Source organism: Balaenoptera acutorostrata, chromosome 3, assembly GCF_949987535.1.
Source record: "Balaenoptera acutorostrata chromosome 3, mBalAcu1.1, whole genome shotgun sequence".
In the NCBI taxonomy this organism is placed as follows: Eukaryota; Metazoa; Chordata; class Mammalia; order Artiodactyla; family Balaenopteridae; genus Balaenoptera; species Balaenoptera acutorostrata.
The window spans coordinates 116,669,708-116,696,286 of record NC_080066.1 but is presented as its reverse complement, the minus strand read 5'-3'; the positions used below and the strand labels follow the sequence as shown (position 1 = coordinate 116,696,286).

At 40.0% G+C, this 26,579-nt stretch overlaps 1 protein-coding gene across 1 annotated transcript in view; it reads left to right on the top strand.

Moving 5' to 3' along the window:
- The first annotated feature begins 1,097 nt into the window (after positions 1-1,097).
- The window catches only part of SNX6 (sorting nexin 6), a 55,296-nt gene continuing 29,814 nt past the window's right edge, over positions 1,098-26,579 (top strand). Inside the window, exons 1-8 of the mRNA XM_057542008.1 lie at positions 1,098-1,332; positions 1,486-1,533; positions 11,600-11,704; positions 12,315-12,425; positions 14,187-14,308; positions 16,260-16,383; positions 23,772-23,867; positions 26,214-26,319. Coding sequence (XP_057397991.1) covers positions 1,327-1,332; positions 1,486-1,533; positions 11,600-11,704; positions 12,315-12,425; positions 14,187-14,308; positions 16,260-16,383; positions 23,772-23,867; positions 26,214-26,319 — 718 coding nt within the window. The 5' untranslated portion in view covers positions 1,098-1,326. The remainder of the gene's footprint in view (positions 1,333-1,485; positions 1,534-11,599; positions 11,705-12,314; positions 12,426-14,186; positions 14,309-16,259; positions 16,384-23,771; positions 23,868-26,213; positions 26,320-26,579) is intronic.

Here is a 26,579-nt window from a genome sequence, read left to right as displayed (position 1 = left end):
CATCAATACCTGTGTCTTAGGAGGAAAACTGGCAGCAGTGTATAGAATGGTGAGAGAGAGATGGAACTAAGAAAAGTTATGAGAGTATTGCAGAGGGCCAGACAAGGGTGGGGGGGAGATAAATTAGGAGTTTGGGATTAACATATACGCAATACTACATATAAAATAGATAAACAAGGACCTACTGTATAGCACAGGGAACTATATTCAGTATCTTGTAGTAACCTATAATGGAAAAGAATCTGAAAAAGAATATATATATGTATATACATGTATATATATATAAAACTTAATCACTTTGCTGTACACCTGAAACTAACACAACATTGTAAATTAACTCTACTTCAATTTTTTAAAATGGTTTTTAAAAAACTGTCCAGACAAGAGATGCTGAGGGTAATTGCTGTGGAAGGGGGTTGGGAGGAGGAATGAGACCAGTTTAAGAGGTAATGGCACATGATAAATTACAGATGTAATAGGATTTGGTTACTAAATGGTGTAACGAGTGAGGGAGAGGAAGGAAGGACTTGAATGGGACTTAGGTTTCTGGCCTGAACATCTGAAGATACTGATGCCATTAACTGAATGGGAGTACAGGATTGCTTGTTTGTGCGTGTGCATAATAGAAGAAGTGGGGCAGGGGGTAAGGAATGATTTTTGTCTTGTCTCAAGTGCCTGTGGACACCCATGTGGTGCTCTACAAATGGACAGAGTAGGTCTGGGGACATTTCTTGGTATAAAGAAAAGGAATACTCTTGTAATGTGAACAGCTCATTTACATAGTGCTCAACCATTAGCGCCCCAAACCCTGAGATAATTATTGCCTTGCTAGCAGTAAAAGCTTGATTACAGCCCCTGACTGATGACGGTGCAAAGGGCCTGGGTTCCCACAACTTCTACGGGCAAAATATTAGTTGTGATTAATTATCGTGTGGCACTATACAAAGACTAGATGATTTACTGTGGCTTCTGGAGGGCGCTTGCTTGGTTTTTCGCCGCAGCCCTCAGGGAACGGGAACTGGACAGCTCCCCAGGTGGCCTTCGGCTCTTCTGGGATCGGAGCCGCCCAGCCGCAAGCTGTCTCCAGACACGTGAGCCTGGGCCTTAGGGCCCTCTCGGCCTAGGGTGCTTCGACCTTGGGCGGAGGGCACTTCCTTCCTTCTTCCGCGCTCTCGGACCCCCGGCCCCGTCGGGGCGGGCGGGGTGGGCGGGGTGGGGCTGCTCCGAGGCCCCGCCGCCGGCCCCGCCCCGCTTGCCGGCCGCCGCCGGCTCCCTCCGGCCCGCGGTGCGGTGCGCGCCTGCGCCAGCCCTCGCCTCGGAGCAGCCATGATGGTGGGTGTCCGCGGCGCCGAGCCCCGGGCGCGCGGTGGGGGCGGCGGGCGCTGGGCGGGTGCGGGGGCTGCGCCGGCCTGACATTAACGTCTCCCCTTGTGTCTCCCCCACTCCATCCTCTCCCCGGCGCGCCGGGCCCCGCCGACCTCGCAGGAAGGCCTGGACGACGGCCCCGACTTCCTCTCGGAGGAGGACCGCGGAGTAAGTTCTGCCTCCTTCTGGCTCGCGGGACCCTCCCTCCCCCGCCTTGGTCCAGGGGTGTGGTACGGGAGGGGGGGGGGTCTCCGGCTGCACGGCACCCCCTCCCCGCCGGCCTCCTTTCGATTTCCTCGCCGCACCGCGCCCCGCCCTCCTGCAGCCCTTCCTCCCTTGGGGCCGTTCGGTTCTGATTTCCCGGGGACCCGCCGCCGCTCTTGGCCCCCGCCGCGGCTCCGACTCTTCGGTGGGCCTCCTTCGCCGCCCGGTCCGGGTGCTAGTGGGGAAGTGGAGGTGGAGGCCGGAGTTGGACACCCACCAACACCACGTTGGGGGCTGTGAAAACCCATTGTCAGACCTTCCTGCCGGCACCTTCAATTTCCCCTTGGGGACCTCTCGAACCCTCCCTCGTCCACCCTTCTTTCCCTCTAAAACGTTATAGTACGGGCTTGTTCTAAATTACCCTTTTGCACGGGATTTTACAGTCGCCGAATCTAAACTCTTCTCTAGTATCCTACCAGATTTTGTAAAGTGCTGGTAGCCCACAGTACCTTTACTTTTCCTAATGCCCCAAAACACATCTTTTGCAGAGATCCCTTGGTGGTGATTTGAGGCAGTGCATTTCAGTTCAGAAAGGGCCTTCAGGGCTGTGATTCCTCCCTCCCACTCTCTCCCCGCATTTACCTTGGCCGAAGGGTAGTAATCTGTATAGTGCCTTGTACAAGTGAGCCCTTGAAAAATATTGATACATGATGATTGCAGCTCAGCAACGTTCCATGTCCTTCACATTTAACAGTTTGCACTTTAGTTTTCCATTTTGCTTTTACTTATTTATCTTAGACAATGTGAGAGACACGTCTGTTAGTCGATTTTGGGCAGGTGATAAAATATTCTTATAGGATGTTATTCCTGGTTTTTTAAAATAAGAGATAAGGTAGTTAGTATTAACTGATGACCTTTATAAAGCTTTAAAATGGTAAGAAAGATGCAGAAGGTGCTGCATATTTTTATAAACGATGAATTAATAAATTTCTCAGTTTACACAAAAGCATCATTTAGAATTACTAGTTAGCATGAAAGCATCATGTAGGACTTCTGGTTATTTCTTAAAATTTTAGGTTCTAATGAATTTTAAGACAAAGTGCATGTGTATGAATGTGTATATGTATCTTCTGGGGTAGGTGAATCATAGTAATAGTCATATCTGGGCACTGTGTTAGCACTGTATAAGCATTGTTTCATTATATCCTCTTATCATCCTTGTGAAGCTTTTAGTATCCCCCATTTACAGATGAGAAATCTGAACCTCAGAGAAAGTAAGTAGTCTGAAGTCACACAGCCAGTGAGTGAGAGAGGTGGACTTTAAACCATGTTGCTGACATCAAAGCCAGTGCACATATTTCTCGAAGTCGCCTTGAAACACTTGTATCAGAATCACCTGGGGTGTTTGAAAAACTGAAGTCAAAAGTTTCTGGGCCCACCCTCTAGTAAATTAATCTCTTGAGGTAGGGAGGACAGATAACTACTTTGTTAACAAGCAAGAAGATTCCATTGTACACTGAAGTCTGATTATGGCTGCACAAAATTATCCTGCTATTTCCTCATTTCAGGAACAGAAATTTCAGGCCTGTTTAAATTTCCTGATATTGTGTTTGTCCTGATAGAAATAGATTGCCATAAATAGATTAGAACTTTTAGGCATTGCACTTTTAGTTTAGATTGTCTTGTTCAGCCTTTTAAGAAAGTCTTGATAGAGAAAAAGCATGAAGTACATATTTGATACAAATTGTAGGGGGGACATCACAGATTCAAAAATAATAGTGCAAACATTTCATTCAAAGCAGCAAGTAAGCAAAATTAAAGACAGCATTTTTAAATACATTTTTAAGCAGCCTTAAATTTTCATTATGATATTGGAACAGAAGAGAGGCTTACAGCCTTAAGAAAATACTGTTTTGTGACAAACTTAAAAAGCAGACTTTAAGGATACACAATATTGAAAATTATTGGCCACTTTTTGATCTCTTCGGTTACACCTCTACATAATAGGGTATTTTTTTCTTTCCCAAAGGAAGGACAGTAACATATTATTTAGTAAACAAATGAGCCCTTTGAACTGGACACATTTTGCTCTGATGTGCTTGTTAAATAGAGCAGTACGTGCCAGCATGATGGCGTAATTCTCTTAGCATTTGATTTGAATTCTAAATAATATGTTTATTGTTTTCAGAATTACTTCAGGTGGAGGAACTGCACCTCTCCTGGACTCCTGGCCTTGCTCCTCCCTCTTATTCCTTATCTTCATTAATGTCATAATTTCCAGTCCTTCGTGCAAGAAGCTTCTGAATCATAACCTTCATCCCCATACCAGAACAGTCACTGAGGCCAGATAATTTCGCCTCAGAAATGTTGTTAGCCCATCTTTCATTTACATGGCCGCAGTTAAAGTCCCTCTGTCTCTTGCCTGGACTGTAGCAGTATCTGTCATTGGTCTGTCTCCAGGCTCTCTACTTTCCAGTCCAGACTGCGCATGACTGGTAGTTACCTAACTGGAATGATTAGATCATATGGCACCAAGAGTCACAAGGACTTACGGGAACCCAGTTCTTTTTGCAGTAAGGTCCAAACTCCTTATGCTAGCATTGAACACCGTTCATAACCCTTTCTGGCTGACTTCATTTGTCAAGATGCCCCTGCCACACACACACACACACACACACACACACACACAACCCTTTCTGGCTGACTTCATTTGTCAAGATGCCCCTGCCCCCCCCCCCCCCCACACACACACTCCCCTTTCTGGCTGACTTCATTTCTCAAGATGCCCCTGCCCCCCCCCCCCCACACACACACACTAGGCATATTCTAGTTTACTTGTCATTGCCCAACCACCTCTGCACTTTAATGTCTGCTTTATGCATGCTTCTCAATGTTGTGGAGTGTTTTTTTTTTCCCCTCACCTTTTTTTTTTCACATGAAATTTGACTTATCTTTTAAGACTTGGCCCAGATGTTTGCATTTTCTTTTGTACCTACTCAGCATTTAGCTTGAACACATTGCACATTTATTGATAGTTATTTCCAATAAAAACGTGACATAGATTTTGTTGGCAGAGGATAAGATGAATGTCGGCAGAGGAAGAAGAGGAAGTTCCTGCCCTGGGGCCGTGGCAGTGTAGTGAGGAGCTTACGGGTGAAGTGCCGTGGGAGTACGAAGGAGAGTGAAGACATAATGATAGCTACACACTGATGAAGCGTTTGCTGCATACCAGGGACTTTCCACACGTCAACTCAATTCTCAAATGCCTGTGAAGTAACTGCTACTATTATTCCTACTTTGGAAAGGAAAAGTGAGGTTCAGAGAGATTAAATAACTTGCCCTGGTTCATACAGCCAGTATGAGCTGTATTCAAACTCAGGGAGTCTAGCTGTAGGTACTGGGCTGTTAACCACTGTGCTGTTGCCTGCAGGAGCTAAGCCTTAAATATTGATTGCGTAGGCTCCCAGGGTTGGGGAAGGCTTGCCAGCAGAGAGGATAACATGTGTAGGTCATTAGGTTCTACCTGGAGCACTTTTTCTTACTGGAAGCAGGAGTAGATATGGGTAATACAGATAAAGTGCATAATGTGGGAAGTCCTGAGGGATCACCAGCTAGGAAGGACATATGCCCAGATGAAAATAGCATTGTAGATGACTCCGATGTAGAAGGTGGATTGCTTCCTTGCAGAAAGCAGAGAAACCAGTTACCAGGCTGTTGCGGCAGTCCGGATGAGAAATGTTAAAGGTAGAACTAAGGCAGCAGAAGAAGGGATGAAGGAGGGGACATAGCAGAGAGATGTTTAGGAGATAGAATGCACAGGGCATAGTGGCTGAATAAATACACGCGCTAGACAGAGGAGAAGGAGATGAGGAATATAAGAGAGAATAGCAGAGTTAGAAGGTAGATAGTAAGTTTGGTTTTCAGATATGTTGGATTTGAAGTGCCTGTGAAGTATCTAATCCCTTCCCTGCCAAACTAGAAAGTAAGATCTGAAAGGGTGAAGATTGTGTCCTTTCATTGCTCTATCACAAGCACATCTGACAGTGGTTGGCACGTTGAAGGCACTCAGTTGTTTAATAAGTAAATACATCCAGGTGGATATGTCTAGTTAGTAACTTGAAATTATGATTGGGAACTTAGAATAAGAGGTGTGAGTTGAAGGTATAAATTTTGGAGTTATTAGTCAAGAATGTCTGAGATTGCCAACGCTAGTTAGTACCCAGCGGGAAACAGCATTCACAGGCCAAGGAGAAGAGATGGACTAACTGATGGGGCTGAGATGGGTGGGGAGAAAATGAAAAGAGTCCCCAGAAGTTGAGAGAGTTTTAAGGACATGGTCAGAATGATCATTGAGGCAAAATACCGAAGAGAGATCAAGAAGACTGCGAAGTACTGGATTTGGAAATTAGGTCCTCACTGTGGGGAGGTTTTGTGAGACCAGGGCTAACTTGACTAGAAGAGCAGTGTACGAGCAGGTTCTAGAGCATACAGGAAGATTACATGCTCAGGTAGCCGGAGAGCTCCGCTCTCTATAGGACACCACTCCTTCTGAGAATGCAGAGGAGATGGTGAGTACAGACCTATTTATAGAAAGGCTTATTGATGGGTCTGAGGGAAAACAGCTGCTAGTGTTTATTTCTTGGGGATGTGGGAGACAGGGTCACTTGTTGAGCGTAGGGGTGGAAATGCAGTCAAGGGTTGAGATAGTAAAGTTTTGGAGTGGTTGCTCAGGGAATCAGAAGGAGAGCTGAGCAGATCGGCCCTGGACTGTTGAATGGTTTTAAGAGTCTAATGCATTTGGGAGAGCAATAATTTGTAGTGGACAAGCACAGACAGTTGTGACTTTTCCCTAGCCACACTCAGCTCAAAAAAGCAAAGAAAGTTGATGATTGAATTGATCCTACATGTGGGAATTTGCAAGCCAAGTACAGCAAAAGAGCAATGGGAGTTGACAAGACCAGCAAGAAAGGCATTGGAGTGACATCATGCGACTCTAGTGATGTTTTGTTATTTCTGGTATGATGGATGAAAGGAAATCTAGTTTCTGGAAAGTATATGTATAATCAACCATTGATTTGACTGCTGAGTATACAGAGTATCATAATGGAAATAATTTATTACAGGACTTCCAAACTCATAACTGGTTGTAAATCAACTATACTTCAATAAAAATTTTTAAAAAATCATAACTGGACTAGGAGTAAAATAGATTTAAATTTTGGCCTGAGTTAGTGAACTTAACAGAATTTCTGTCTGCCTCATGGGGTTTTTCACTGATTATACTGTAATTCCCTAGAAATAGTTTCTTAGCCCTGTTATGGTTCGCGCCTTTCTTTCAGGGCTGCAGTGAGCCGGAAGAATAGGGCCTGGGGGGCCACTGTAAGGATTAGGCTTTTCTCTAAGTGGGAACCCCTTAGGTTTTGAGCAGAGGAGTGATTTCTAGTTTAGTGGGATGGTTCCAGTGGCCCTATAAGGAATATAGATTGAAGAGGGAAAGAGACAGAAGCAAGAGACCAGTTGGGAGGCTGTTGCAATAATCAGTTATTTTCCTTCTTCCTTCCTCCTCCATCCATCCATCCATCTCTGTACATGTACTTTTCTGGCAAAAGATTAACAGTTAAGTTTTTAGGAGTGTCATAAGGTAGATACTTTAACATGGAAACACATCAGTGTAGTAAACTAGTAGTGAATGTCCTCTTTACTAAGTAATTATATGTGAAGAATTAATCTATCAGCAGTAGGGCAGTGTCTTTAGATTATTTTTCTAAGGATAGTGTATTTATGTTAATTAATCATTTTCTCTGCCAGGGCTCTTTTTTTTTTTAACCTTTTTTAAAAAAAATATTTATTTATTTATTTATGGCTGTGTTGGGTCTTGTGCGAGGGCTTTCTCTAGTTGCGGCAAGTGGGGGCCACTCCTCATCACCGTGCACGGGCCTCTCACTATTGCGGCCTCTCTTGTTGCGGAGCACAGGCTCCAGACGTGAAGGCTCAGTAATTGTGGCTCACGGTCTTAGTTGCTCCGCGGCATGTGGGATCCTCCCAGACCAGGGCTCGAATCTGTGTCCCCTGCATTGGCAGGCAGATTCTCAACCACTGCGCCACCAAGGAAGCAGGGCTTTCTCTTGACCATGACACAAATGTTTAACCTAGTCAGTCTTTGACAAAAGAAAGTACAAAGTTTATTGGCCCAGATAAGGATTAAACTGGTGAATGTAGTCCAGTTAGAATTTCCTCAAACTGACCTCACTACTTGCACAGTTAATTAAATGTTGATGAATCACAAGTTGTTTGCTTTGACTCTTCCCCTTAACAAAAACGTCTAAAATTATTGACTTTTCTGTAAACAAAGAAGAAAATCCACCTGGAAAATCTGTGTACATTTTATGTAATTAACACTAAATTTACAGGCATTCCCTGATGTCCAGTGGTTAGGACTCCGTGATTCCACTGCAGGGGGCCTGGGTTCCACCCCGGTTGGGGAACTAAGATCCTGCAAGCCACGCGTCATGGCCAAAAAAACAAAAACAAAAAAAAACCACACACTAAATTTACAATATGATATTTTATTAAATCTAAGGTGCAATTGATTGGAAGACATATTTTCCAGTGCTTTAATATGCTTTAATAAAGCATACAAGAGAGAATTTATCAAAGAGTTAGAAAGTAAGAAGTAGAGGAATAAAAGCAAAGGAGCGAACTTCTGGGGCTGATGGAAATGTTCCATATCTTAATTATGGTGATGATTACAGGGGTGTAACCTACATATTTGTTCAAACTCTTCAAACTATATACTTAAAATCTGCAGTTCATTATATGTAAACTATACCTAAAAAATAAAGTATAAGACCAAAAGTGGTAAATGTATAATACAGGAATATTTTTTATTGATAAGTTACAATTTTAAAAAGCCAGGTGTTTTACTATCAGACAAAACAAAGCAAAAAAAGGGGAACAGTGTATTTGGTATAAAAGGATAACAAAATGGAAGACAGAAATATTTTAATAATTTAAAATAATCTTTAATTGGAAGAATAAATAACAGCCCTTCATATATACAAATCCTGAAAGGTGTGTTTCCAAGTTGATGGCGCAACGGTTAAAATAAAATAAACCTGAAAATTAAAATATACTTAGAGATATGAAATCTGGCAGAAATGTTTTATATAATCATTGAAAAGAAAATATTAGCAGTTGAGATGAAGTTTTGACAAATGTAAAGACAAAGACAACCTGGAAAATCTAGGCCGGTGTTCCCAACTATGGTTTTTAAGGCTCATTCTGAAGATTCTGTTTTGATAACGTCTGGGATAGGGCGTGGGATTCTGTATTTTTTAACAAGCATCCAGGTTGAGTCTTATCAGTTGTGTTTGAAAAATCCTAGACTAGGCAGTGAAAACAAGAAATGGAGAACTGCCAAGGTTATTATTCCAAAAACCATATGATAAATTTATGAGTTTCCTGTGGCTGCTATAACAAATTACTGCAAACCTGACGGGTTAACACAACAGAATTTATTCTCTCACAGTTCTGCAGGCCCGAAGTCTGAAATCACTATCACTGAGCTGAGATCAAGGTGTTGGCAGGGCCATGCTCCCTGAGGCTCTAGCGAAGAATTAGTTACTTGTCTCTTCCAGCTTTCTCGTGGCTGCCTGCAGTCCTTGGCTTGTGGCTTTACCACTCTAATCTCTGCCTCCCGTAGTTAAGTTGCCTTCTCTTCTTTTGTCTGTGTCAAATCTCCCTCTGCCTCCTTCTTATGAAGATACATGTATTGTATTTAGGACCCACCTGGATAATCCAGGATAATCTTTTTTACCATGTAAGATAACATCCACAGGGATTTGGATATGGATGTCTTTTGGGGAGCTGTAATTCATCCCACCACAATAAACATCTTAAGAGTGGCCTGAATGTGAGTAAAGAGAAATAAAGAAACAGATTTCTTAAATTAGAATTAAGGTAAGGGGTTAGAGAGCAGGTAGGAAGGACAGTTTGAAGACATAAGACTAAATAAAAGCAAGAAAACCAAAGAACAAAGTACTCTCTAATGTTGCCAGTACTTCAGAAGCAATGAAGATAGTTGGAAAATGAAAAAGAATACTTCTTTGTAATTCAAAACAACCTTTAAGTTCATTTCTTTTATCAGACAGTGGGCTACATGTAGCATTGAGTACAATAGCAGTTTTTTAAACATTTTAAAATATTTTTATGTAAGTTTATAGTATTAACTTTTAAAAATATGATTACTGATTGAAATTTAATTTAATATAAACTTATTAAAGTTATCAATAAAGTTTTCATTAAAGGCCATGCAATTTAAATAGTGATTAATTTCTTCTGTGACTCTTTAAGTTAGATTGTATGTAATGGTATTTATTTTTTAAAAATGTCTAGTCAATACAGAACCAAAAGAGCAAAAATGAAATAGTATGTTACTTTCATTACTAATAAACAACCCTATTTAATGGAAAACTTCACAAAATTCAACTTTTAATAAATCACAAGATTTCTTAAAGGCTTATTTTTTTCCTATTTATAAAAGTAATACATGCATATTGTGGAAAGTTGGGAGAATAAAAGACTATACAAAGAAGCAAATCCACTGCAACTCACATTTTGTTGTATTTCTTATAAGCCTTTTATGTATGCATTTTTTTAAACATCTTTACTAGAGTATAATTGCTTTACAGTGGTGTGTTAGTTTCTGCTTTACATCAAAGTGAATCAGCTATACATATACATATATACCCATATCCCCTCCCTCTTGCATCTCCCTCCCACCCTCCCTATCCCACCCCTCTAGGTGGTCACAAAGCACCAAGCTGATCTCCCTGTGCTATTCGGCTGCTTCCCACTAGCTATCTATATTACATTTGGTAGTGTATATATGTCCATGCCACTCTCTCACTTCGTCCCAGCTTACCCTTCCCCCTCCCCGTGTCCTCAAGTCCATTCTCTATGTCTGCGTCTTTATTCCTATCCTGCCCCTAGGTTCTTCAGAACCATTTCTCCATTTTTTTTATATAATTGAGATCATAGAATAAACAATTTTGCTTCCAGCATTTTTTCCATTTACATTGTAATTGAAATTTGAAACACTAATGACTAGGTAAGATTCCAAAGTCAGTCCTGGCTTTTACAACTAGAGTATTTGAAGCAAGCTACTTAGTTACACTTTAAATATTTCATATCTTTGCAACTGGCTGAGACTTTATCTTTTAGTGTGTTTGCTTCTTTTGTAAATCTCCAAATTACCCAAAGATGTTAGAATGTTTATTTGTTTAAAGAGGAAGAAAAATGGATGAAATTTAAGAATTATAAGTAGAATTATGATTAGAATTATATGTGAAGAAGTCTTCTCATAAATGGGTAAATAGAAATGGGTGTATAGAGTAAAATTTAATTTAGAAGAATTAAAGAGTACTGTAGAGTAAAATTTAATTCATATCACAGGAGTTAATTCTTATTTATTATATGTTAGCATTTTCTTAGCACTTTACATAGACATAATACATATATGTAATATATTTAATTATCATTAATAGTTTTATTGTATATTCCTGAATTAAAATAAGCAATAGCTTATTTATAGCTTATAGCGTTTAAATGATTGGCCAATATTCTTTTTATTATTTTTCTTGTTCTTAAAGGCAGATACATTTTAGAACACTTGAACTTTTAAAGGACCATCTTCTTGGAAAATAGTTTACTTTTTGGGTGAAACTGTAATAATGTTTAGCACATTGATTCATACAAAGCAAAGTGTAGTTGCATGGTGTAGAATGAAAATTGGTTAAGATAATAACATACCCAAAGCACCTCCCCCCAAATAGATAGATAGATAGATAGATAGATAGATAGATAGATACAGATATAGATAATATAGAGTAAATGAACTTGAGTACTTTTTAGATTTAAGATTCTTTTGTTAGTTTAGTTTTGTTTTTGCATTGTCTTATTGTCTGGGAGAAGAATTAAATTGTATAAAAGCCTACAGAATTTTCATTGAGTTATTATTTTCTTTTTCTAGCTTAAAGCAATAAATGTAGATCTTCAAAGTGATGCTGCTCTGCAGGTGGACATTTCTGATGCTCTTAGTGAGAGAGATAAAGTAAAATTCACTGTTCACACAAAGGTAAATGGGATCTTGTACTTCTGTTATTTTAGTTATTGTGCTAATGTTACATGTGTAATAATATATTGACTAGAATTTTGGTTTTGAACATAATTAGAAATTCTATTTTAGTTTATAATTCACTGCTGTTATTTTAACAAAACGTTTTAGGGAAATGTACTTTTTAAAGGTTAACATTTGAGAATTAATCATAGAACTTAGGCATAGTACAAATTTAATTTTCTCTAGACTTTTAGTATCTTTTACCATTCTTGTTATTTTCAATTTTGTTACATTCAGTTAAATTACTGTTTTAACAGACTATTTTTAGATTTCAGTTCTCAGGCACGTTTTCAGATTATGATCTATTTTTCTTTGTTTGTATAGTTGTTTGATATATTTATAGGATAACTTTGTAATGGTAGAAGTACAATATAATAAGAGGCTGTCAGCTTATTTTCTCAAAGATCCCAGGATAATTTTGTCTGGGTGTCTCAGGGTTTTCATAATAGAGTGTAAAAGCACTGATAATCTTTCATAAAAGACTAATTTTAAAAAATAAGGTATAAAATGTTAAAAGCTTTTTTAATGTAACTTCGATTTTTATTTGAGAGAATCTCTGTCTTTGCAGAGTTCATTGCCAAATTTTAAACAAAACGAGTTTTCAGTTGTTCGACAACATGAGGAATTTATCTGGCTTCACGATTCCTTCGTTGAAAATGAAGACTATGCAGGTTACATTGTAAGTGTTGAGGTTCCATTTTAATCCCATTTTCTAGGAGTTTTTTAGATACTTTATTATGTGTTGAAATCTTATTTTGCACTTCTAGTGAACTGAGGTAGTTTTTTTAAATTGCCAGCTACAAAATGTAATTTGGCTACCACTTTTATCCTGAGTTGTCTTGTTTGGGAGTGTGGGGATATGGATATGTTATTCTCCCTCATTTAAACTTAAATTCTTACTGTTTATTAGAATAGAAATGGGCTTGTCCTAGGGGGTAGCTAAGGGGGTATTACAAACCATACTGGTCTTGAACCCTTAGGTAGACAGATGTTTAGAGTTGGAGGGCTCCTTAAGAGATTATCTAATATAAATAGGCACTGGGTGTTGTGCCTCAACTGTTGACCACAGTCAGATTTCTGAAGTTTAGTTTCATTTGATTTCCTTGAAATCATCCTGACCTGACCTGATTCCATCTTTATCCTTGTGGCCCCTCCTTCTCAGTCATTTGCTTTTTTTTCTTTCTACAAGTTGAGTTTTGTGGACAACTGGCAGTGCTTTTTCTTTTTCTTTTTTTCTTTTTGGTTAATTATCAGTTTATATAAAGGATACAACTCAGGAACAGCCAAATGGAAGAAGAGATGCATAGGATGAGGTATTGGGGTGGGGGGGTTGACACAGAACTTTCATGCCCTTCCCAGGACGTACCGCCTTCCATTTTCCCAGCATGTCAATGTGTTTACCAGCCTGGAAGCTTCTCCTGTTTCCACCTTTTTTTCCCTCATCTTGTGTGATGACATTTTCTTACTGCTTTTTTCTCCCATAGACTAAACACTCCTCAAAGATCAAGACCATGTCTTATTTATCTTTATATGCCAGTTGTTCAGCATCATGCCTGGCACATAGTAGATGCTGTGTGCGGGCATCAATGAATGTGTGCTGATCTGTATTTGATGCTTCCTTCCCTATTGCTTTCCTTGGTGTAATCCTTTTCTTCAGGTCATTGTTATTTTAACTTTCCCCTACTTACCTTTTCTTCCTCTTACTTGCTCTCTTTGCTTTCCATTATTTCCCCTTAACAGTTCTTACTTGTAGGCTCTTCCTCCTAAGATAAGTTTTTTCTTATATCCTTCCCTTGAATGATATGTCTCTTCTAGATCTTATATTTTTATTTAAGGTAAGTGCTTACTTACCCACTTACTGTGGGTGAATAAGATGAGGTTAGTCATTAGTCTGTATATTGTTCTCCTGTTTTTAAGTCAGTGCTTTCTGCCTCTGGTACACTCTAATCGTACCATTTACATACTTTTGAAAAATAGTGTACATATTTGCTACACATTTATTTAGTGTGTACTCAAAGCTTAATGCACATAGACATTTGAGGACTCTAGGTTGCCACATCTAGAATCTGCAGACCAAAGTTCGGGTACTACTGTTCTAACACCAGAAAATAGTGCTCTGCTCTTGTTTCTTCCTTGGTGTAAAGGACCTCAAGGATCTTAATTTCTAGACTTAATCAAATTCTCTAACCTTAATCAGGATATTCCTGGTATCCAGTTCATTCAGGATGACTTTAGCTCTCTCAGACAACAGTCTTTTATGGTGGCAGTAGTACAATTGCTGCAAGAAATTAAAGTCTTTAAAACTAGTGATTTGGGGGACTTCCCTGGCGGCCCAGTGGTTAAGACTCCGTGCTTCCACTGCTTGGGGCATGGGTTTGATCCCTGGTCAGTGCGGTCAAACAACAACAACAACAAAACTAGTGATTTGGTTCCATTACAGATCCCTCCAGCACCACCAAGACCTGATTTTGATGCCTCAAGGGAAAAACTACAGAAACTTGGAGAAGGAGAAGGGTCTATGACAAAGGAAGAATTCACAAAGATGAAACAGGAGCTGGAAGCGTATGTGATTTTTGTTTTTAATTGTGCTTATTTTAATGCCTTTTTTGTTTTGTTTGTGTTTTTGTTTTTTTGCTCTCTGATATCCCATCCTTTCAATCATTTCACCACATTGACCCTTTCTGGAAGATACAGGTTTAAGCCGTACAACCAGTGTTAATGATCATGATCAGAGCCTACAGGAAAATTATAGAATAATTGTCTGCACTGTAAAATTCTTTAAATTACAGTTTTACATAGACTCTGAAAATTGAAAACGGAGGATCCAAAAGTTTATAAAAAATAGTAGAAAGGGAAATAATGACTTTTTGAAGCACAGTGTAAATCGTTTCATTTTTTATTTACAAGGCCTTAGTTACTACTTACCTGGTTCTCTTTTTTTGACAAGTGCATACTACCAAGACTTCTATTTCTCATAGAACTGTGCACTGAGCAACTCTGAATATATTCAGCTTTCTTTTTCAAAAAGTGTGTGTGTGTGTGTGTGTGTGTGTGTGTGTGTATGTGTAATTTTCCCCCTCCTCTTTTCTCTGCCTGTGGCTTCTGGCTGAAGGGAAAAGAATAGGAGCAAAGTAACGAGAGAATAGTTTTTTAATGTTTTTTATTAAATGATTACTAGTTTCATATATACTAGACATATTAAATCCTTGAAAAAATAGAGATAATTTCTATTTCATTTTTAGCATATTTGCTGAAAATACAGTTTTTCCTCTTTTATTAAACATTCGAAATAATTTTGGATTTGCTGCATATTGTTTTTCTGTATTTTGAGAGTTATACAAGGAAATAACTTTCCTTGCATTATCATCACCTTCATCACTCTTTTTCTGGTCATTTCTCCCCTTTGTGCATTTCCTTTTCTTGCACTGAATTTCAGTTTTAAGCATATTTTCACAGTGATACTAGACTCCTCTTCAGATGCTAAACTCTTGACAAGATAAATTAACAAAGTAGGTCTTCTTTGTTAAAGTGTAAGTGACAGATATTTTAAGAATTCTGTCAATACTGAGTGCAAGCAGTAGTCTGATAGCAGACATATATATAATTCTATAGTTATAAGACTGAAAGCTGGAAATTAGCAGAGCACATTAATATTGAAAGAATCAGTGGTTTTCCAGTGGCCCTGATCATGATTCTTTTGTGGTCTGGTTAGGGGTTGGATAACAGAGAACCTTGGGTTTATTCTGCTACCTCCATCCTCTGCATCCTTCTTTTTTGTCTTCACTGAATGACTACCCTCACAGAGATCAAACTTCTCCCAACATTGATCCTGCTGGTTTGCTGGTATGTAAAACTTATCCTCCTTGCACGTAGTTGAAGCAAGAATATTGGGCCTTTTCCTTGAGTGTTTTTTTTTTTTTTCGAAACTGACATGTATTACTATATGATCGCTGTGATTCACTGATGATATTAAAATATTTTAAACACAGTTCTTCAATTGTAATGGCAAAAATTAGTCTCTCCATGGTGTGTTTCTTTCTTGTGTGCTTGGGTCATTAGATGAATATAGTTATTAATGTTGAAAATATGCTTACCGAGGTTTGGTTTCTGATTTTTTTTTTTTGTATGAAGGTGTTTAAAAGCAGTAATTATCTAGAAATTGAATTATTAAAGTTGTACAGTATAATTTGTAGTATACTTTCTCTGAAGCTAAAAACAAAAACCCCTGTAGTTACCTTTAACATCAACCTGCATAGGAAGAAAGGTTCATAAAACCTAAAAATATTAACATTTAAATGTAATAAATACTATTAACTAGCATGAAGTCTTTTCAGAGCTGGGTTTTATATATTGAATATTTCATTAACAGTTCAACTAAAAGCTTTGTTTACATGGATTGTATTTTTGTATCTCTAATTTTGCATTTAGAATAATTCAAAGAGTATTTGCTGAAAAAAGTGTTGCAGATGTTTTTCTGCAGTGTTTTACCTTTAATTTTGTGTATTGTTTCTAGTGAGTATTTGGCAATATTCAAGAAGACCGTTGCGATGCATGAAGTGTTCCTGTGTCGTGTGGCAGCACATCCTATTTTGAGGAAAGATTTAAATTTCCATGTCTTCCTGGAATATAATCAAGATGTGAGTATTGATCAAAGTAGTGATCAAGGTTTATTTTTAAAGCGTCATTGGAAAGAGTAGGGAGTTGTTAGAAAAGACTTAAGGCCTTATAAAAACATTTTATAAAATGTTCTTATTTTTCAAGCAGTTTAAAATGACTCTTTTTCATGGGACCTCTCTCATCAACATATTCTCCAATGACATTCATGATTCTGCCCAAGGTCTCAGGGCCAACAGGAATTTTGATTGGTGCACCAGAATCCAGGACTTCCTGGCCTCTAACCAAGCCTTCTGTACCATCCATGGCAGTGGTCCTTGCTGTGCTCTCACCCAAATGCTGGGCCACCTCCAAAACCAGCCTGGTCTCCGTGCCTTGCACTTCCAGGGCATTTAGGATGGGTGGCAGTCCCTCATCAAATTGGACATCCCCCACTACACCAGTGACCGCTACAATGTGCCCAGTGGCGGTGCCTGCCTTTGGCGAGGGAGATACTTAAGCAGCGTTGTCTCTGGCAGACTGGAGTGGCTCCCGGTAAGAACTAGGCTTGGGGTAGCGGCGCTGAAGGGCTGAGCCCCTGAAAGGCCCCAGAGGCCGGGGCAGCGGCCACACGACCCACAAGACCCAACATGGCGGAGCCCGGGGCGGGGGTGGAATGAAGAGCATTTGACTTTAACACCTCACCTCCCAATCAAGTGAGAAAAATCCCTGCTGGGTTCCTCGTCTCAGAAAAGAGTCTTTTAGATTCAACACAAAATGTGTTGCTATCATCTGGATCAGAATGCCATCCCTAAGTCCCTCACATCTCTAGGTGGAGCTGAGATGCTGGGCAAATTCACGATTCTCACTGACGGGTTAAGGGCTTAGATCTTGATCCATCATCTTGAGTTATTAGTTGTAGAACAGTGTTTTTATGCTGTTGCGTTATATCTGATTTCTTTATTCTGGTGTGTAAATATTATTTGTTGGTAAAAATAATTGGTTACATCAATTTGCTGGTTTTACTCATCTGTAAATCCCGAGTCTCTAGAAAAAAATATATATACATAAAACTTACTTGATTAAAAAAAAATGACTCTTTTTCAGTGATAATGCACTGTTTCAGTAGAACTTGAGTGGATTAATTTTTTAAATGATGGTATATTATGTTATTACTGGGATATTGATTTTCATCCTGAATTGTGAACTTCTTAAGAAATAGGGTCATTAGGGCTTCCCTGGTGGCTCAGTGGTTAAGAATTCTCCTGCCAGTGCAGGGGACATGGGTTGGAGCCCTGGTTCAGGAAGATCCTACATGCTGTGGAGCAGCTAAGCCCGTGCGCCACAACTACTGACCCTGTGCTCTAGAGCCCGCGAGCCACAACTACTGAGCCCACATGCCACAACTACTGAAGCCGGCACACCTAGAGCCTGTGCTCCACAACAAGAGAAGCCACCTCCATGAGAAGCCCACACACCGCAACGAAGAGTAGCCCCCACTCGCTGCAACTAGAGAAAGCCTGTGCACAGCAGCGAAGACCCAACACAGCCAAAAATAAATAAATGAAATAAAATTTTTTAAAAATTATTTTAAAAAAAGAAATAGGGTTATTAAATTTATTAATGTTCTTAAATTTGAGTTTGGAGGCTTCTGAAGCCTTATGGAGAATTCCAGAGAAGTACTTGAGCTAAAGAATTCAATATTACTTTTGGGTTAATCATTGACTCTTGATCTGTTTAACCAGCCTTCTTCAGTGCTGATTGCTCTTACTTTTCCTCCCTCCCTCCCTGCCTGAAAACTCTGTTATAATGCAAAAAGAGATTTGAGGTGGTTGAACTTTGAAAGTTTCTTCATTTGTGGTGCTGGAAAAACTCTTTTCAGTGGATGGGTGATACAGATCTTGGGATCTATATTTGGATGACAAGATGAACTCATAATTTTAGTAGAAAACAAATGTAAGCATAGTGGTTTGTTTGCTTACAAGTCAACATCAAGATCAAAGAATTTTGTGTATACAAATTTTCCCTCTTGGTTTGGTTTTAGTAGCTGTGACAATAAAATGTCCTAAGTCTAGCAGTAGAGAAAACTTTTAAAAGGGTATGAAAGTGTAACTCAAAATGTAGCACTTTAGCGTGGGTACTCTCACAAGCATAAGTATAGTATGTGGTACTGGCCTGTGGTCACTTAATAACTAGGAATTATAAAGAATGCTGGCTGTATTGTGAATTACAAGAATCTAAAAATGATTCATGAATAAGGTTGCTAACAAACACATGATAGAATGCTGTCATCACTTTTTTACCTTTATGAGTTTGTTTATGCTGGCCCTTATTATAATGGCCTGGGCTAAAACCTTAACAGTAATTTGGTAGAGCAACACAGGTGTAAAGTGAGGCATGGTGGTAACAGCACAAGGCCACCTTAGTACTCAGGCTCCAAGTACTCTATCCTATTGCCACAGCCCTTAGTACTATCTGAAATTATATATCTGTATTTTTTTTTAATTAATTTATTTTTACTTTTGGCTGCGTTGGGTCTTCATTGCAGTGTGCATGCTTTTCTCTAGTTGCGGCGAGCGGGGGCTGCTCTTCGTTGTGGCGCGTCGGCTTCTCACTGCGGTGGCTTCTCTTGTTGCGGAGCACGGGCGATAGGCGTGTGGGCTTCCGTAGTTGTGGCTCACAGGCTCTGGAGCGCAGGCTCAGTAGTTGTGGCTCGCAGGCTCTAGAGCACAGACTCAGTAGTTGAGGTGCACGGGCTTAGTTGCTCCGCGGCATGTGGGATCTTCCCAGACCAGGCTCGAACCCGTGTTCCCTGCATCGGCAGGCAGTTCTTAACCACTGCGCCACCAAGGAAGTCCCTATATCTGTATTTTAAAAATTTGTTTATATATCTATTATCTATCTCCCCCTACTAAAAAGTAAGCTCTCTGGGAGTAAGACTTGATTTTTCACCATTGTATCCTCACTATTTTAGAATTGTGCCTGACTGTTAAGATATAAAAATATTTGTTAAAATAATAAGTGAAAGATTATTGTTTAGTTCAGCTTTATAAATAGCTTTCATAAATCCTAGGATTTCATAATTTTTTTCCCACCAAGGTAGATTTATTTTTCTTCTTACAAATTTTTTTTTAATATATTTGTTGTTGTTTTTATTTATTTGTGTGTTTGTTTGTTTATGGTTGCACCAGGTCTTAGTTGTGGCATGTGAGATCGTTTTAGTTGTGGCATGTGGACTCTTAGTTGCGGCATCGGAACTCTAGTTGTGGCATGCATGTGGGATCTAGTTCCCTGACCAGGGATCGAACCCGGGCCCCCTTAATTGGGAGCACGGAGTCTTAACACTAGACCACCAGGGAAGTCCCTCTTCCTTACAAATTAATATGTGCTTTTTTTTTTTTTTTTTAAATGTTTTATTTATTTATTTATTTATTTATTTATTTTTGGCTGTGTTGGGTCTTCGGTTCGTGCGAGGGCTTTCTCCAGTTGCGGCAAGCGGGGGCCACTCTTCATCGCGGTGCGGGGACCGCTCTTCATCGCGGTGCGCAGGCCTTTCTCTATCGCGGCCCCTCCCGTTGCGGGGCACAGGCTCCAGACGCGCAGGCTCAGCAATTGTGGCTCACGGGCCCAGCTGCTCCGTGGCATGTGGGATCTTCCCAGACCAGGGCACGAACCCGTGTCCCCTGCATTAGCAGGCAGACTCTCAACCACTGCGCCACCAGGGAAGCCCAATATGTGCTTAATAGAGATGATGGGGGCTTCCCTGGTGGTGCAGTGGTTGAGAATCTGCCTGCCAATGCAGGGGACACGGGTTCAAGCCCTGGTCTGGGAAGATCCCACATGCCGCGGAGCAGCTAGGCCCATGAGCCACAATTACTGAGCCTGCGCGTCTGGAGCCTGTGCCCCGCAACAAGAGAGGCTGCGACAGTGAAAGGCGCACGCACCGCGATGAAGAGTGGCCCCCGCTTGCCGCAACTAGAGAAAGCCCTCGCACAGAAACGAAGACCCAACACAACCATAATTAATTAATTAATTAATTAATTAATTAATTAAAAAATGTCAGGACAATGCTAAATACTGCAATAAATAGATAGATAGATAGAGGTGATGATGATGCATTTTAGTAACCCTTTTAATATCAGCAAATGGTTGTTTTGGAGAAAGCCTAGAAAGATGGACAGGAAAGTGTTTTGCAAATATTCTTTAATTAATTAATAACAAGTATGTTAACAGGTTGTAGAAGATCATAGGCCCCAAATTAAAAGGTTTTTCTCAACCTTGTCTCTAGTGCTGTTTCTCAGATCTTTACTCAGTTCAGTGGTGCTGGAAAAGAAATCTGTCTGTGCTATTCTACTATCTGAACTTGAGAGGGTCATGGGACTGATGAGCTGTTGAAATAGAGTGAAAGCGTCTTGAAGTCTGAAAAGGCTGTGGGGCATCTGGAAAGCCTAGAAAATCTTGTTCCAGCATTTAGTCTTATGAGAAATGGTCACTGCTGTAAGGAATGATTGCCTGTAGTATTGCTTTCCTTATGTAGCTCTGCCCCTTCTGTTTCCAGTACCTATAGCTTTAGTCTGCTTAGCAGTAGATTAAATATTTAACCTATTCAACACCCTAATCTTCATTCATTTCTTCCTGCCGCATCAGTGACCACACCCAGGACCTTGTCTCACCTCTGAGTTCTTTTTTTTTTTTTTAATACATTTATTTGTTTATTTTTGGCTGCATTGGGTATTCCTTGCTGCACGCGAGCAGCTTTCTCTAGTTGCAACGAGCTGGGGCTACTCTTCCTTGCAGTGCGTGGGCTTCTCATTGCGGTGGCTTCTCTAGTTGTGGATCATGGGCTCTAGGCACGTGGGCTCAGTAGTTGTGGCACTGAGCCTCTAGAGCACAGGCTCAGTAGTTGTGGTGCTCGGGCTTATTTGCTCCGCAGCATGTAGGATCTTCCCGGACCAGGGCTCGAACCTGTGTCCCCTGCATTGGCAGGCGGATTCTTAACCACTGCACCACCAGGGAAGCCCCACCTCTGAGTTCTTAAACCCTAATATTATAGACTCCAAACATAGCCTTCTGTCCTCGCAGCTCCCTTTTTCCCTGTTCCCCTTATAGTTGTTCTTTGACTCACTGCTGCATCTAGACCCTTGACCTCTCCTGCACTTTGACCCTGTCAGTAGCCCTTTTGTCTTTTCTCATCTCGCCTAGATGAGAAAAGACATCTAGTGGGGGGGACACCAGTCAGAAATCAAATCCCTGAGCTGCCTGCATCCCCACAGCCTTCAACCACCTTGGTGGCCACACTCATTTAATAGCTTCTTTTCTTTTTTCTTTTTTACTTTCTCCTTTCCAGTCTCGATTCCTTTTTTTCTTTTGCTTGCCTAACTGCCCCGACTAGAACCTCCAGTACAGTGTTAAATGGAAGTGACAAGAGCAGACATCCTTGTTTTGTCCCTGATCTTAGGGAGAAAGCATTCACTGTTTCACTGTCAGGTATGATGTTAACGGTGGGTTTTTTCATAGATGCCATTTGTCAGCTTAAAGAAGTTCTTTTCTATTCCTAGTTTGTTGAGTGGTGTTATAATGAAAAAGTACATCTATTGAGATGATCATGCAGTTTTTCTCCTCTATTCTATTAATGTGGTGAAATACATCATGCTTTTCCATGTTGACTAAGATATCTTTCTAGCTATGCTGGCTCCCACGTACTTGTGGATCTATGGGAATCTCTCTTGATGTGTTTTCGTCTTAACTCTAAAGCTACTTCCCAGTCTCTTTCATGGGCTTTATCCTCCATATATCCATTCATTTAAATCTGATTCTTCCAAGGTTCCTCACTGAGTTCTCTAGAAGTCTAAAAGCTCCTCTAGACTTCGAATTCTGTAAATTCTCTCTAAGTCATACCATCTACTCCTGTGGCTCCATCTACTCTAATATGCTCTTAAGTTAGAAATCGATGGGAACTCCCTGGCGGTCCAGTGGTTAGGACTCTGCGCTTCCACTGCAGGGGGCACGGGTTCCATCCCTGGTTGGGGAACTAAGATCCCGCAAGCTGTGCAGCATGGCCAAAAATTTTTTTGAAAAAAGAATTTTTGGTGAAAGAGGAGGTATCATCTCAGATACAGAGGAACCTAAAAGCTCAGAGCTTCTTTGGAGAACAGTTTGGAACATAAGGCTCTTTAGGGGTAGAGTGGTACGTGGAAAGGTAAGTTGAAACAGATTTTTCAAAGTATTGAGTACCGTGCTAAGGAGATTGGCCTTCATTCTCTGAACATTATGAAACTTTGTAAACTTATTAAGTTTCCAAAGTGTGATATTGGAAAGTTATCACAAGCAGCAGAATGGATTGGATGGAGGAGAGGAGGGATGTTAACTAGTAGTCCAATGTAGTAGTCTAGGCAAGAGATAATGAGGACTTTTACAGGACAGTGGGACTGGAAAGGGACAAATTTCAGAAATTTGCTGGTAGAATTTGAGCTGTGAGAGGAAGAAATTGTAGATTACTTCAAGAATTTTAATGAAAGGTACGGGGCTTTAAAGGGAACATACGAGAATCTGAGAGACTGGTTGGATGGCGCGGGGTGGGGCATGAATAGGGAACCAGGAAGAGGGAAAACTTGGAGATTAGACTATAGTGAGTACTCTTTTAAGATTTTTCTAATGTGGGGTTAGCAGAATCTGTGTGTAAGGATATGATGTAGGCAATTGGAAATAGGATCTAAGGTTCAGGAAAGAGCTTAGGGGTAGTGAGAGAGATTTGTGAGTCACTTACGTAAAGGTGGGCATTGAAGCCATGGCAGTAGATAAGGAAATTAGATAGGATGTTCCTTCATGGGGTCCCTGATGCAGCAAGTAGTAAAGTCAAAGAGCTAGCTGCTTCTCACTTTTGCCTTTAGATATACCATTCATGCCAGGCAGAGTCATCTTTTGTGTCCTTTGTATCATGAGTTGCTGACCCCAAAACAGGTGAGGAGATGATATTTGGATGGGTTTGGAGTGAAGAATTTGCAAAATGTATTTTCAAAGCTTTTACAGAATCATATGATGGTATATTGTACTCCAGTAAATTTTGCATGTTCAAAGGAACTCCTTCCTGAGTTAATATTTAGTTGACTTTGTATGATATATAGTAGTGTTCGACAAAGTATGATGAGAGGGTTACTTACAACAAAATTATCAAATATACTTACAAAATTTGGGAAAGCTAGGCCTTACTGTAGATCAGCTGAACCTGAATCTTTGGGAGTGAGGCCAGATTCCTCTTTAATGTCCCAGAATTTGAAAATCAGTGATATACATGATGAAATTGCCACTTTATTAAGTTTAAAAACTGGGGTCCTTTTGAGATTGCCATTTTGATATCAGAGAATAAAGGAGGCATTAACTTCTCATTTGTAATCTTAAAAGAAATGCTAACTTAAATTAACCTTTCTTTCAGTTGAGTGTGCGAGGAAAAAATAAAAAAGAGAAACTTGAAGATTTCTTTAAAAACATGGTTAAATCAGCAGATGGGGTAATTGTTTCTGGAGTAAAGGTAAGACTTTATTTAATTAACAGAGGTGTTGGTTTGAGAATTTACTTCTTTTAAGAGGGAGATAGATTGAGATTTCAGACGTGCGGACGATAGAGTAAAAGAGATGTTTGGATAGTAGACTTCTTAGGTCTGGGAAACTGGGCCCCTCGCCCTGGGTTCCTCAAGAGCTCCCTTCTCTAAGGGGTAATAGGTCTGCAGGTCCAAGTGGATTTGCCCACCCAGAGCCCATGCCCCTTTCCTCCAAACCAGACCATTCTCCAGGTATCTAGAATCCTATATTTCCTCGCCCAAATCCCAAGCCTTCTTTCAGGTCCTGCACAGGCTTTTTCCTTGAGTTCATCTGCCAGTGGGTAGACTGTGCCACTGGTGGCTGTCCTCCACAGGTGGTCAAGGAGTAGAGGGAAGGCACAGGGCAGAAGATCAGTGTGCAGGATGGAATGAACGTCCAGCCACGTGCACATGAGGTCCCTCTGGGTGCCTTACAGAGTCACGGGGTGGGGCACAGAGGGTCGGCCTCCGTTTATACACTTACCAATTGGCCTTAGAAATGTTAGGGGCAGACCTGGGTTCAGATTTGGAGTTAGAAGAGCTCAGTTGAGGTTTTGGTTTTGTCTCATAGTAGCTACATGACCTTGGAAAAAGTCACTTTCTTTCTCTGAATCTCGGTTTTCCGATTTTCAAAATTTGGTTAGTAATGCCACCTAGCTCACAGGATTGTTAGATTGAATGAGATGATATGTGTGAATATACTTACAAAGTTAATTACTTACCGAGATAACACCTAAATTTTTCTTAATGATGTTCTGAAAATGGTACAAAAATGGATTCTTCTGAAAACTCTAACCATTAAACTATAAGAGAAAAATGTTTCTATTACATTATTAAGTAAATACTAATAAGAGATAAATAATGCTTTGTCATCATTGCCTGTTTTTATAAATACAGCTATAGTAAAACTTGGGTGTAAAGTACTATTTGATTTATACTTTAATTTTGCAGAGACAGGTCAGTTGCTACGTTGACAGTGCATGTGCTGTGGCTACTTTCTAATAAAGACTCAGCGTGGGAGTTGCCTGGCCGTCCGGTGGTCAGGACTTTAACTGCCGTGGGCCCGGGTTCAATCCCTGGTAGGGAACTAGGATCCCAGCAACCGTGCGTTGTGGCCCAAAGAAAGAACTTACTTCCATTTTGATACTTCCGCATTAATGTTGAACTTTCTTCTTTTTTCTCTTTTTTATTTATTTATTTATTTATTTAGGCTGTGCTGGGTCTTAGTTGCAGCGCACAGGATCTCCACTGTGGCATGTGGGATCTTTAGTTGTAGCATGCAGACTTCTTAGTTGCGGCATGCATGCGGGATCTAGATCCCTGACCAGGGATCGAACCCCGGCCCCGAGTCTTACCCACTGCACCACCACGGAAGTCCCTGAATTGTTTTCTTAACATTAAGTATAAACCACTATATTGATTATGATTTTGATAATTTTATTGAAGTAATAGCTGACATTTTTTGAACATTGACAGTGTGGTGTTTGGTAGCCCACATTTCATTAATCTTCACCACAGCTCTGCAAGTTAGTTTATCTCCATTTTTACATTTAAGAAAACTGGTACACATGAATTAGCAGATTTTAAATGACATTTTATCAGTACTAACTTTTGCTTCTGTGTACTGTTGATGTCGGTCTCAAATTATTAATCATTTCAGCTGGTGCTTTTTCAATAAACAATTGCTGTTTTAAAAGGGAGGAAAGTACTGTTAATAATTTTTATTTTTTAAGTATTTCTAGTTTTGTTCCAGAAAAGATTGAAAACAGTGTTTAATATGAAAATTGCTCCCAGATAGCTACTTTGGCCAGGTTCCCCAAAGCAGTCAGAGAGGGCCCTAATGACTAAGGGATTCAGGAACAGCATTCAGGAATGGCCCATAGAATGCATAACAGACCAAGAGAAACAGATTTTCACTTGTCTGCCAGGCTTTTTTCCCTTTTTTCTCATAAAGCAAATGATCACTCCCACTGGCAGAAGTATATCTGTTGGAGAACAGGACTGTAGAGGCGGAGCACAAGTAGGAACACATTTGAGTACAACACATGAGCCTGAACCATAATGGGGAGCTCTAAGCCTTCAGCTGCAAAACTGTAGAAGATTTCTTACTTGATAGATAGAAACACATGTTTTTAAAGTCTGAACTTGTTGATGAAATCAATACAATGTCTGATTATTAGAGGATAGCTATGCTGTTTTACTGATGATCTTTTATGATTATAAGGATAACAAAGTGATTTATGTATTAGACTAAAGCAAATAAGTGAAAAAAGCTCATATTTTCTTTTGATCCCATAGGATGTAGATGATTTCTTTGAGCATGAACGAACATTCCTTTTAGAATATCATAACCGAGTTAAGGATGCATCTGCTAAATCTGATAGAATGACAAGATCCCACAAAAGTAAGATTTTTCTCTGTGGCTAAAGTTTACACTGTTTAATGGAATATTTATAAAGTTATTATGTTATTTACAGTTTGTAAAAGTCTTGATATAGGGCAGTGGTTCTCAAACTGTGGTCTATGAAGCTTTGATCCTAAGGCCCTTTTAAGCAAGTCTGTGAGGTCAAAACTACTTTCATAATAAAACTATGATGCTTTTTGTCTTTTTCACCATGTTGACATTTACACCAGTGTTGCAAACGCTGTGGTGGATAAATTGCT